We start from the raw sequence: 13,696 nt of genomic DNA, 5'->3' as shown, positions 1-13,696 counted from the left end.
CCCGTTTGGTGCTCAGGGGTTATTCCTGGCTAAGCGCTCAGAAATTGCCCCTGGCTTGGGAGGACCATATGGGACACCGGGGGATCTAACCATGGTCCTGATCCTTGGCTAGCGCTTGCAAGGCAGACACCTTACCTCTAGCGCCACCTCGCCAGCCCCATTTTCTTTCTTTCTTTCTTTCTTTCTTTCTTTCTTTCTTTCTGTCTTTCTTTCTTTCTTTCTTTCTTTGTTTCTTTCTTTGTTTGTTTCTTTCTTTCTTTCTTTCTTTCTTTCTTTCTTTCTTTCTTTCTTTCTTTCTTCTTTCTTTCTTCTTTCTTTCTTTCTCTCTCTCTCTCCCTCCCTCCCTCCCCTCCCTCCCTCCCTCCCTCCCTCCTTTCTTTCTTTCTTTCTTTCTCTTTCTTTTCTTTCTTTCTTTCTCTTTCTTTCTTTCTTTCTTTCTTTCTTTCTTTCTTTCTTTCTTTCTTTCTTTCTCTCTTTCTCTCTTTCTTTCTTTCTTTTTCTTTCTTTCTTCTTCTTCTTTCTTTTCTTTCTTTCTTTCTTTCTCTCTCTCTCTCTCTCTCTCTCTTTCTTTCTTTCTTTCTTTCTTTTCTTTCTTTCTTTCTTTCTTTCTTTCTTTTCTTTCTTTCTTTCTTTCTTTCTTTCTTTTCTTTCTTTCTTTTCTTTCTTTCTTTCTTTCTTTCTTTCTTTCTTTCTTTCTTTCTTTTCTTTCGCTTAATTATGGGCGGCAACATTCAGTAGCACTCAGGGATTACTCCCAGCTGTCCACTCAGAAATAACTCCTGGCTGGCTCTTGGGACTCTCTGGGACACCAGGTAATGAACCCAGGTTAATTTCATCACGTCCATGCAAACAGCCTACACGCTGTGGTATGGCTCCTCTTGTCCCACCCCCAAGAGAAGTTAGTATTCAACAAAATGGACTTAGTATGAGGAGAGTGAAAGAGAGGAATATGTGTTCAAGCGAGAACACGTGCTTGAAGAGCCAGCCAGGCTATGGACTTGTTCAATCCCCTGCCTAGATCCTGTCCATAGGCTCTGGAGTCCTTGTGATCCCACAGAGGCTGCAGCCAAGAGTCCTTTCTGGAGGCCACTAAAGACCCTCTGTGGTGCTGTAGAAGGTCTTAGAAGGGAGGACACCTACGGGGGCATGTCCCTCAGGGAACTGGGAGGTTTGGGGCCTGGAGTGGACCAAGTGAACTTCAAACAGTTCTCGAAAATATTTTTTATTTGCTTGGAGGGGATCACACCAGGTGGAGGGCAGGGAAAAAAGGACTGCTGTGCGCTGTGCCAGCACACCCTGCAATGGGGTTGTGAAGGGGAGAGGCAGGAAGAGACTAGGTAGTTGGGGCAGGGGGCTCATGGAGCGAGCTTCTGCATGTTGGCAGACTATAAGCGGGGCCTCTTTGGTTTGGGAGAGCCCAACTCCAAGTCCGAGGGGTCCACCGGGTGGCGCCTCTTGGGGGCCCGTCGGGGTTCAGGCTTCTGGCCATGGAGCTCTGCTGGTGCAGCCAGGGGGGATTCTGGAGAGGTCCCGTCGCCTGTGCCGGGCTCCAACTCCAAGCGGGGCTTCTTTGGTCTAGGACAGCCCAGCTCCAAGTCCGAGGGGTCCACTGCGTGGCGCCTCTTGAGGGCCCGTCGGGGCGCCGGCATCTCCCCAAGGAGCTCTGCTGGGGCAAGCAGGGGGAATTCCCCAGAGGTCCCCTCGCCTCTGCCAGGCTCCAACTGCAAGCGGGGCTTCTTTGCTCTAGGACAGCCCAGCTCCAAGTCCGAGGGGTCCACTGGGTGGCGCCTCTTGGGGGCCCGTCGGGGTGCCAGCTGCTGGACTTCTCGCTTGGCTGGAGTGGCCAGGGGGAGATCGCCATACGACCTGTAGCTGCCCAGCACGCAGTAGGTTTCTCCGTGCCAGCCCACCTGCCTCTCTCCATACCCTCTATAGTAGAGGTGGGAGTATCCACGGGAGGGAGTACTGGGGGCCACAGCTGGAAAGAAAATTAGACTCAGTCACACACAGACACACACAGCTGCCACGTCCTGGCAACCTTCCCTCTCTTGGAGCTCTCCCTGTTTGGGGCTGACCCCTCCTTATCTGTTTAGCATCCCTAAGACCTAGCCTTGGCCATTGAGTCCAGAGTCTCCAAGAGCCTGGGTGCTGACAGCAAAAGCATCCCCAGATGCATGTCTGAAGCATGGGAACTCTCAGTCCTAACCAGCAGAAAGCACTGTACACAGGAAGCAGGCAGTTCCCATCACTCTCTACTTGAACAAAACCAATTAGCTTCCCTGGATTCGATTTGGTGAGGCACCATTTGGTGTTGCGGGGCTACTCTTGGCTCTGTGCTTAGGGGTCACACTTGTGGTGCTGAGAATAGAAATCTGGCCCTCCCACATGCAAAGCATCTGCTCCAATCTGTTGAGTTGTCTATCCATTTGAGAAATTAGTATTGGATTTGGCGGGGTGCTGGGGGGGGGTGGTCTTGGAGCCACGTCAGCTTAAAGTTCTATTTTTTATGTATTCTTTGGGATTTGGGCCACACCCTGTGGCACTCAGGGGTTAAGCCTGGCTCTGCACTAAGAATTCGCTCCTGGTAGGCTGGGGGATTATAGAAGATGCCCAGAATCGAACCTGGGTCCGTCCTGGGTGAGCCATAGACTAGGCCAACTCCCTACCACTGTGCGATCTCTCCAGGCCCCGCTTTAGGTGATTTATCAGGGTTTTACAGAATTGGCTTTTGCGTTGGGTGAAAAATGGAGTATGAATCGGTTAAGAAGGCAGGAGCAATAAGACACTTGGTAGCATGTTGGCCTTGCATGTGTTGGACCCAGGTTCTATCTCGGTCCATCCTCTCCTGCAGTCCCCACAACACCCAGTACTTCTTGCAATCCTTCCTGAGCATAGCTCCTAGAGGAACGCCTGAGGAAAACCAGATGTGGCTCAAAGACAAACAGCAAAAAAAAAAAAAAAAAAAAAAAAATCAGTTAAGAATCCACTGGCAACTTGACAACTCCTTTGATACTGAATGATTGAGACCCCATGAGTCCTTTCTGACTGGGAATTAGAAAAGTGTCCTATTCTATGTTGAGCGAGCAAGAGGTTTGAAGTCAGGTTCTGTCCTGCTCCAGGCTCAAAGTGACCCCACCTCCTGAGACTCCCTTCACTCACTCAGTCTCCACCCCTTCCACAGGATCTCAGAGTCATCACTCCCTGGGCTCTTCAGTTCTTCCCAGTCACATAGCACAGCCCTCCCTTTCAAGGGACTCAGTGCCTCCGTTTGGTCCAAGTGTGAAGGGACTGGCTTGGATGTCTAAGGAGAGCAATGTGTCTGGCTCAAGAAGGCTGACAGCAGTTCTACCTTACTGGTATTTCTCACTTGCTCACCAAAAGGCACTTGACTTTGGACTCAGGCCAATTAGGGCAAGAGACTAGATGGAAACCTCTAGGAGGCTCGAGGGCAGGGCTGTATTTCTCAAGACCAAAAGCTTCCTGACTGCTTCTCCAGGGAAGAATGGCCCTAGGGTATTGGTTGGAGTGGAACCATGGTGGCTCCCTGAGGTGACAGGCCACAGGCGTCTACCCCGGATCCTGGTCTGTTGGGAGGTGTGGAAGCATAGGAGTTCAAGTGGCTGAAGAGCGGCACCTGTTGTGCAGACAGCAGGCACTGGCTTACCTGCATAGGCGCTTTCCCAAGGGACAGAGGACATGTTAGAGATGATGTAGAGGATGCGGTCAATCATTGTGCCTAACCAACTAGTCCCTCCACGAGAAACAAACTTCTTCTCAAAACCATCAGTTTGATTATTGGCGGTGCCGTGGCAACGGAATTCTATGAGGTCACTTCCACCCAGTGAGCTCACAAGGTTCTGAAGCATGTGGACACCCAGTTTGATCTCCCCAACTTCGCTCATGTTGCTTTCCTGGGGAATGCTTGACTTCCAGTTTCAGGTTGCTTAGATCAACCTAAAGACTAGCTTGGATGCTGACTTAAGTGAACAGTTGGTGCAGCAGCTATGTGTATACTTGGGTCATCACGGAAGGTTTCTGCAGGTGTGCCTGAAGTGCAGCTGAGGCTTGCACACGTGAACTGGACAGAACACTTTCCAGTTGAGAATAAAAGGTAAGCCACGTTCTTTGCTCATGCTCTCATGCTAGTCCAATGTGGATTCGTGGTCCACTGTCCTTTGGACACCCTTTGGAGTCGGTGAACCAAGCAGCTCAGGGACAACCTTACACACTGTCTGTGTCCATTAGATGTGTTCAATCGCTGTGCCATTGGATACTCATGGTTTAGTGGGAAGATAACGTCATGGATCTATGTGTATTCATCCCCAGTCCTTAGAGTTTTTCATTTTTTGTTTTTTTGTGGTATGGTTGTTTTCGATATTGTTTTTGGAGAACCTATATGACCATGCTCATTGGTTCCTCCTGGCTTTGTTCTCAAAGACCTAAGTAAGTAAGTATTCACTAGAAGCCCTACCCATAATGCTTCAAGGTTACCAAGACTGCACTGTGATTGGAGCCGTTCAATGTGGGCTTCCCAAAATTTGATGGATCCAGGGTCCAGGTGGCATGGTGGAATTTATGTCCAAGGGGTCAGATCAGCTTTCACCAGCTGCTGTAAGAAACATTCCCTGTGTCCATGCACACACCCCAGGTGGCTGAGTCAGAAAAGGTGACGTGTGCCTGGGACACTTGTATGGCCTGCAGAGCTGTGATTTCATAACATGGGACAAGCTTACCATAATGCCCAGACAGTTCATTTCAGCCAGTACCATCTACAGGGTGGGGGAGTTCCAGGCACACATAATTGGAATGGAGTATACATATATGTGCCTTTCCTGGTGGAACAGGCAGGACACAGGTGTTCCCAAGAGGACAGGGCTGGAACCAGGTTCTCACCTCTCCGAAGTTGGTCAGCCCACTGATGTTGATATAGACATTGTGGGCATCCTTCATAGTGCTCTCCACCCTGTGGAACAGACAGGGGTCATGTGTCTGTGGGGCAATATGTAGACAGTGAGAGTCTAAAAGTATCCTGAAAATCCATCCTTCCAACCCTACCTAGGTCAAGTGCTGGGATGGCCCTACCAGGGAGCAGTCTTGGTTGTTGAACCCCATCTCCCCTCCATCCTCCCACCTGGTCTAGGCCCAGTGTGCTGAGGGGCCGATATGCTCAGTACTCACCAAGGTATGCTGCAGGTATATATGAGTGTCAGTGAATGGACGCCCTCCTGATAGAAGCACAAAGCACAGTGAGGCTACTGGGTAGTGAGTGCTCCCCACCACCAGCACAGTTAAGGCAGACCAGGTTCTTAGACTCCTTCAGAGCGAGAGGTAGGAGGAGGTTGGGTTACTTTCACAGTATTCAGGTGAGCTCTTCTCCCTGCAGCCCAGCCCTGCCCAGCTCAGTCACCTTATCTTCCTTGGACAAGGTCTCCAGCTCTAGCTCAGCATAAGAGGCATACCTGCATGGATGAGGTCAATCTTCAATCTCCAAGGTGCGGCAAATGGCATCACACTCCTGGGTCTGGCCTGGAGTGTAGGCTGACTAGAACTGTGCATATTTGGTTTATTAGTTTGAGCAGGGGCTGCTCTGTGGCCACCTTGACTTCCCATGATTCCTAGGTATAACAAATACCCAATAGGCTCAGAGATTTCCATAATATGCTATTTTTCCTGTGACAATTTTATATCATAAAGCCCAGTCCCCATCTCCCCAATCTGTGTCATGGCACTTTGTGGGGTTCACTCTGTTAATGAATTTTCATGTGACTAATAGGGTAGGTCTGGTCCCCCAGACACCATAGTCAAGCAGCTTCCCTGTGTGAAGCCTGAGAGATGGCTCAATGGTCTGGAGCATGTGTCCTGCATGTAGGTGCCCAGGTAGGATTGGCTCCACATTTTATACCCCCTCCACTGTGGGGAGTGACCCCAGAGTATAGAGCTGATAGCAACTTCTAGCAGTGCTTTCATGATTAGAAAATAAACATGTGGTCCAGAGCGATAGCACAGCTGTAAGGTATTTGCCTTGCACATGGCCATTACAAGATGGACCCCAGTTTGAAACCAGGCATCCAGTATGATCCCCCGAACCTGCCAGGAGCGACTTCTGATCGCAGAGCCAGGAATAAACCCTGAGCGCTGCCAGGTGTGATTCAAAAACAATAAATAGATACAACAATAAAAAGGAAATATAGTGGCCAGAGAGATGGCATAGGGGCTAGAGTACTTGCCTATACCTGATTAATCCCAGTTTTAATCCCTGGCACCACCGATGGTCCCCTGAGCACTACCAGGAGGGATCTGAGTGCAGAGCCAGGAGTCGGCTATGAGCACAGTTCCCTATAGCTTGGAAGCCATAAAAACAAAATTAAATAGAAGAAAAAATTACCTTGAGGCAGGAGAGGTAATATTAATGGGCAAGGTACTTGCCTTGCACCCATATCCAGGACACCATAGCGTCCCTGAATGTCTCCAGGAGTGATTCCAGGAGTAACCTTGAGCATCTCTGGTTGTGACCCAAAGCACAAAATAGAGAATCCCCAAAGCAAAACCTCCACGTGTGATACCTGGTGGTACCTAGTACCTCAGGTGGTGCAGGCTGGTGTGGGCGCTTCGGAAGTCATGCAGGGGGGAACATTGTCCCTCAGCTGGCCGTGGTGCAGCCGCCTCAGGCCCAGGGCCAGGTCCTTGTGGCTGGAGGGAAGTTAGACCCGGGGGTGAGCAGGGGCTTTTGGGTCTCTGGGATGCGACAGGGCAGGCCTAACCTGGTTCCCCCAGGGAACCCTTCCAGTACTGTCCCAAGGTGTGTCCCGGGGAGTCTGAGCTTGGTGAGGCGAAGGAAGGTCAGCTGGTGTGGTGTGGGCGACGCCCGTCGAGGCCCACTTGCTCAGGCCGCCCTCCTGCCTTCCTCGCGTGGGGAGAGCCTGCCCAGCCGCCGGCCCCAGCCCTGCCCTGCCCTGCATTCCCTTCCCGCAAACTCCCACGGACTGCCCGCTGGCACGCAAACTTCCAAGAGCGGGAAGTTGGTTGCGCACTGCAGCTACTGCACTTGTTGGGGCGCTGGGGGCCTTGCGGGGGCTCCCGGGCGCGTGGAATGGTTTAGGCGGAGCCATCAGCATCAGCGCCACCAGGAGCAGCAGAGCAGAAGGCGTGGGCCAGGCGCCCGGGGAAGTCGAGGCAGGAGAAAGTTCAGCGTGATGCTCAGCTCGGGCTCGCCAGGCATACGTAGGCCGAGTTAGGAGCCTGGGGACGCCGGGGGTCCGGGGTCTGACGCGCCAGCTCCGGGCTCACGGCTGTGGTGGCCTGAGCACCTCCGCGCAGGAAACTTGGCCAGCATTCCCTGGTCAGAGGTCAACCGGGGATGGCAACGCCGCGCTCTGAGCTTCTCTCCTGTGCTGCCTGGGCGCCTGGGCCCGGCTTTCCCTCCAGCCCCAGGGACCTCAGGGATTCTTCAGGCTTTGTGCTGAAAACCTCTCTTGGCAGTTTCCAGCGAATCACATGGGAGAAGGCCATGATTGCACCTGGGACCTGGGCCAGCCTCGTGCCAGGCAGAGTCCTACATGCTCAGGCTGTAAAGATTTGGTTTCTGGTCGAGCTGGCGGGGAGGGGGACACCCAGAGCCTCTCTCTCACATGTCTAGCAAATGCCCTCATGCTGGGCCACATCTCTAGTCTCGCTAAGTTGCATCCATCCATCCTCACCCCCACCCTGCACATCAGTTTCTGGGGGACACGTTAGAGTGGCAGGAGCGCTAGTGTGCCAACCACCCACTCCTCCTCCAGAACACTTTGTCACAGCGGAACCCAGAGGTGGGAGACTGGAATGGATAGCAGTGAAGGCTTTCCAGACTCCTAAGGCCTTCTCCAGCAATCTTCCTGCCCAGCGGCTGCCTTGCTGGCCAGGGCCCCTCCTGTCAGTGTGGGAGTGCACCCCATTCCCTCCCATCAGAACTCTAAATTCTAAGGAAACACCTGGCACCTGCAGTCTGAAGCTCCAACCCACTTGTCCCAGGGTGTCTGTGGCTCTGGCTCTCCCAGAATCCTTCAGAGTTTTTTCTGGCTGCTCCTTGCTTGGCAGCCCCTCTGCTTCTGTGAACTTGTCTCCAGCAAGAATTCACGTACATGTGCACACATAGACACACATATGCCCCTGAATATGACAGTGTGTGACCTTGGAGGCCCCAGCACTGCCCAGGTTGCACCACCAGGCTGAGTAGTATCACATGCCCTAGCAAGTGACCTAAATTTCCACTGACTGGCAGAGAATTGCTGATAGGGTCCTGAGACCTCTTGATCACTGCTAGGGAGACCACCCCCGCCCTCCACCCCTCAAAAAAACTACACCAAGAAAGAACAGTTATTTTAGAATATTATTTAATAATTCTGACATCTGGAGTATTTGTGTCTGTATCTGGGCTAGTTCTGTATGTACTCCTTAGTACATATATAAGTCTATAGGTCTGTTCCTTGTTATCTTTGAGGAAAGAGGGGAGATGGTGACTTGTTGGTGTTTGAGCTGGTAATCCCAGCTGAGAATCATTTTCATTTGCTTCTGTATGGTCTGGATGATGACAAAGCCCTAACGCTGGGCTGTCTTACTCTGGAAAGATCACCTGAATGTGGGGCCTGAGTCTATACCAGACTTGCATACCCCAATACTACCTTATAGATGTATTCTCCTGGGTCCCAGATTAAATGTGAGGTGATTAATTGGACTATTAATTAATACAGCTTTATTTCTCTTTGGTAGCAAATGCCTCTAGCAAAAGCAGCTGGAGATGGATTCAGGCTTACTTCTTCTATGAACCGGTAGGCAGCTCTTTGGAATGTTTTTCTTCTTTCACTGTTTCATTCCATTTATGTTCTAAGAAAGAATCCAAAATCGACTGGTGGGATCAATTATTCTCACTCCTGCTTTACAGAAAGGGGAAGAAGTAAGGGGACAAAACAGACAGGGACTTTTTGAGGCCTTTGTTTGGAAAGTGCAGAAAAGGCCCCCGCAAAACTGCACCTTCATGGTGGTAAGGAAACCCACCTGCATTACTCCACTTACCTGGACAATTTCACAAGTTTCAGATTTCTATTTCATAATTCAGGCCATGTGAGGAGCTGGGGTGTCCAAACTATTAGCAAAGTGCTAGAGAAAGAAAGAGACTTAGTGGGCCTGGAGAGATAGCACAGTGGCGTTTGCCTTGCAAGCAGCCTATCCAGCACCAAAGGTGGTTGGTTGGAATCCCAGTGTCCCATATGGTCCCCCGTGCCTGCCAGGAGCTATTTCTGAGCAGACAGCCAGGAGTAACCCCTGAGCATCGCCGGGTGTGGCCCAAAAACAAAACAAACAAACAAAAAAAAAAAGAGAGAGACTTAGCCTGGGGGAGTCCTTGCCTTACAGACGAGTGGCTGGTGATGGGTTTCCTGAAGGGCTATGCCTTGACAAGGGCACTTTGGACACCAACTGTAGCCCATTCTGTGCTTATTGACCCACAGGGAAACACTAAGCTTCCTTTTCCACTTGAGTAAGTTTGTAGTTGAATACATCAATCCTGAAAGGCAGAAGTACCTTATTGTAGGATACCTATCTGAGACCCACATTATTTCATGCTACACCTTATTGCCAAGGCTTTCAGGAAATGTAGTATCAACCATGTCACATGCTGGTCTGGGACAAGACCTCTGCTAGCTGTGGGCTATATTTCCCACCCAGCAACATAATTCTTTATACCCAGAGACTGCATTTTCTGACACAGATGTGCGATTCCTTTGACAGCTTTTTAAAAGGCTTGCCCAGAATGTCGAGTTCTAAATGTAGTGGAATAAACCTTTCTAAGTAATGGGATGAGAAGTCTTCTAACTCTCATTACTTGGAGCCCTTAACGTGAGAAAATGCAACTTTTTTTTTATTTTGAGGGTTCGAATCAAGGGCTTCTCACACAGAAGACATGAGACATGTACCTAATAGTAGAGAAAAAGCAATTTTGAGGTGCTTATTTTCGGTTACTAAAACTATCCAGCCCAGGGGCCGGAGAGATAGCATGGAGGGTAAGGCGTTTGCCTTTCATGCAGAAGGTCATCGGTTCGAATCCCGGCGTCCCATATGGTCCCCCGAGCCTGCCAGGAGCGATTTCTGAGCATGAAGCCAGGAGTAACCCCTGGGCGCTGCCGGGTGTGACGCAAAAACCAAAAAACAAACAAAAAAAAAAAAAAAAACAAAAAAAAAAAAACTATCCAGCCCAGATTAAAACTTAAAACTTCTGTGTTCTTAGATGCCTTGCCCAGAGAGGGTTCAGATGAAAGGACGTCAGTGAAGAGGCTGAGCACAGTTTCTGGTTACCTTCACTGGGTTAGTCCTGTTGGGCCTGGGATCAGTGACTCTCCTTAAGGGGCGACACTTGCTTGTTTGAGGACTTGCATTCAGCTTCACCCCAAACTAATCCCTTTTTTTGGTTTTTGGGTCACACTGGTGACACTCACGGGTTACTCCTGGCTATGAACTCAGAAATCACTCCTGGCTTGGGGTAACATATGGGACACCGGGGGATTGAACCGCGTGTCGCCTGCAAGGCAAACACCCTAATGCTGCGCCACCACTCCAGCCCTGGTTGATTCCTTTTTAGTCCCACAGTCTATCCTACCCCTTGCTCGGTGGAGCACCTTCTCTTTGGCTGGTCAAAGACTCAGACCTGTGGCACCTACCTCCCTGTCTGACTTCCAGAAACTCTAGTACCCCAGATGCTGGTTAGTGCCCCCTTCATACTCCAAGGCTGGTTTTTGTTATGGTTGTTCTGGATTGGAGCCAAACGCAGTTGCAACCAGGACTTACCCCTCCCTTTCTCTGCACTCAGGGATCTGATGGGACTTAGGGACCATAGAAGGTAGAGAGGATTGAACACTGGTAGGTTGTGTGAATGGCAAGCACCCTACTTTGCCCTGTACTATAAAGATCATCAATGTTACCCTCCAGGATCAACTAAAGTATTCTTAGGTCTGTGATAGTAAAGAGAATCCAGGGAGTGATCCTGTCCTTTGTTCTCTAAAGTGTAGACCCATCCAAAGTGGCTTCACTCTCATGGGAAAGGGTTTCCTCCTGCAAACCCACTTGCTTCAGGAATTTCCTGAATATTCTGTCCTCAATGCCTCCCCCTTCCCCAGACAGTTTTACAGGTGATGATACATACTGGTTCTCTTAAGTATTAAGCTTAGCAACTCCATAAAGACCTATGGTTTCACTGGGGGACGAAGACACCAAACTCCTTTAATTCTCAAACCCTCCCCTAAATTCTAGTGGGGCTCTTGGTGCTGAGCATCCCCAACCACCAAGACCATAAAGGATGTGGCCAGAAGCATCATCCAGGAGGACAAGGCTTCTGTTTTGGATTTGATCCTTGGGGCAGGATTCAATGTCAGTGGGGAGTAAGTCAAGAAGGTATGAGAATGTCTCCCCTCCTTTAAGATAGTGTGCTTTGTCCAAAGGGACACTTTTGAATGTGGGAAGGGATGGTCATATTTCTTTATTTATTTTGGTTTTGGGGCCACACCTGGCAGTGCTCAGGGGTTAGTCCTGGCTCTGTACTCTGAATCACTTCTGGAAGGCTTGGGGGACCATATGAGATGCTGGGAATAGAATCCAGATCCATCCTGGGGCAGCCGTGTGCAAGGCAAATGCCCTACCACTGTGCTATAGCTCCAGCCCACATATTCCTTTCTTTTTAATCTTACCCTTGCTTTGAGTGTGGGGTTTTACCAGCACTTCTTTGGAAAACTTTGGACAATGGACATTGAAATTTAAGAACAGGGCTAGAGAATGTAGATGGTAGAGCACTTGCCTTACACATAGCCAACCTGGATTTGATCTCCAACACCCTCAAGCCCCACCAGGAGTGATCCCTGAGCAGAGCCAGGAATAATTCCTGAGCACTGCCAGGTGGGTCCCACCCACCCTCAGTTCCCCAAATTTAAGAATGGGCCCACTAGATCAACCATTCCTTAAACATTTTACTATCTCCTGTGTGGAAAACACAGCACTGAACAAGATACAAAACTTGCACAATAATCAAGTTGCTGGGCCAGGGAGATGCTCAAAGGCTGAAGCACATGTTTTGTGTGCAGGAGTCCCAGGTTGGAGCCCTAGCACCATACTGGCCTCCAGAGGTCACCAGGAGTGACCCCCAATAACTGAGACAGATGTAGCCTGAGCACTGCCACCATGGTACAAACATAAACCTAAAAATATTTATCTAGAGAAGTCAGAGATTCGTTTTTAGGACATATGGGCAAGAAATGAGAAAGAAAACCCTATAAATGTAATTCTAGAAAAGAGAAGCAGCCTTGGGCCCAGGAGAGATAGCACAGCAGCATTTGCCTTGCAAGCAGCCGATCCAGGACCAAAGGCGGTTGGTTCGAATCCCGGTGTCCCATATGGTCCCCCGTGCCTGCCAGGAGCTATTTCTGAGCACAGCCAGGAGTAACCCCTGAGCAACGCTGGGTGTGGCCCCCCCCCCCAAAAAAAAAAAAAAAGAGAGAAGCAGCCTCATTCCAAGGTTTCCTGAGCCCTGCCAGGAGCAATCCTTGAGCATAGCTGGGTGTAGCCCCTTAATAAAACAAAAAAGTATACTAAGTAACCTCTAAGTAAATATCCCTGTCATTGTGATAAGAAGTTAGAAAAACAGATGTGGACTCTGCTTTTCTGAGACTAAAGAACCTGCAGAGAGAAAACCAAATTAGATTAACCTTTTGTGTTTGCTTTGTTTTCTAAGTCATACCAGACTGTGCTCTGGGCTTATTCTGGCTCTGCACTTAGGGATCATTCTTGGTGATGTTCAAGAGACCATATATGGTGCCAAACCCGTGTCAGTTGTGTGCAAGGCAAGCCCATTACCCATTGTCATTTCTAGTCAGTCAAATTGAGCAGTGGGGGGGGGTTATATACCAACTTTTGTGATACTAACGTTAATAAGTTCTGATAAATCACTGCCATCAGACCAGCCAAGATTTTTATCTTAAAGATGAACTTAACTGAAGTAAAGCAGACAGTGCCATTTGCATTTTAACAGAGGAGCAAGAGTTAACTTGCTTGGTATGTAGAAAGCCCACTGCAGCCATAAGAACTGAGCATTGCTGTCATTAATATGCCTAATAGCTATAGAAGTGTTTTTTCTATCTTCACACACTGGCCCAGAGGTGTGTCAGATACTCTGGAAGAACAGTTATGCTTGCTTTGGGGCCTTTGCAAGACACAGTGTGAGAGGGAAGCAGATTTTTTTTTTCAATTTCAAGTTACCTGCATTCTTGCATCCAGTTTTTCTTTCTCTTGTGTGTGTTGGAGAAGCACACATACTGACACTCAAGAGTTATATACTCCTGGCTATGAGCTCAGGGACCATTTGTAGTTGATTCAGGGGACCCTGAGGTACCAGGGACCAGACCCAGTTCAACCACTTGCAGGTATCTCTCACTTACCCACTCGATAGAGAATTTAGCCATCTTCCTGGCTGCGCTATTTTGGGATCTATGCAAAGTTCTCAAATTGAAAATGACACACTTACTCCCATTCAACTAAGGCTCTTTATTGAAATCACACGTTACAGGACGCATTTTACATTGTCCAGAAAACTAGGTGTTCCTAAGAGCATGGTATGTGGTTGGAGGTTCAAGAGCATTTTCTGCTCTACCAATTACACAAACACATCTTGGGCACCAGCACC

General features: G+C 49.4%; 1 protein-coding gene across 1 annotated transcript; it reads right to left on the bottom strand.

Moving 5' to 3' along the window:
• Positions 1–1,385: 1,385 nt before the first annotated feature.
• Positions 1,386–3,731, bottom strand: LOC126028445 (skin secretory protein xP2-like). Its single transcript, XM_049787426.1, has 2 exons — positions 3,665–3,731; positions 1,386–1,978 (listed from the first exon to the last, which is right to left on the bottom strand). Exons 1-2 carry the CDS (start codon positions 3,729–3,731, stop codon positions 1,386–1,388), a joined length of 660 nt encoding a protein of 219 aa, XP_049643383.1.
• Between the last annotated feature and the right edge of the window lie 9,965 nt (positions 3,732–13,696).

Source organism: Suncus etruscus, chromosome 14 (genome assembly GCF_024139225.1).
Source record: "Suncus etruscus isolate mSunEtr1 chromosome 14, mSunEtr1.pri.cur, whole genome shotgun sequence".
In the NCBI taxonomy this organism is placed as follows: Eukaryota; Metazoa; Chordata; class Mammalia; order Eulipotyphla; family Soricidae; genus Suncus; species Suncus etruscus.
The sequence above is the reverse complement of the archived record's forward strand: the minus strand, read 5'-3'. Positions and strand labels throughout refer to the sequence as shown.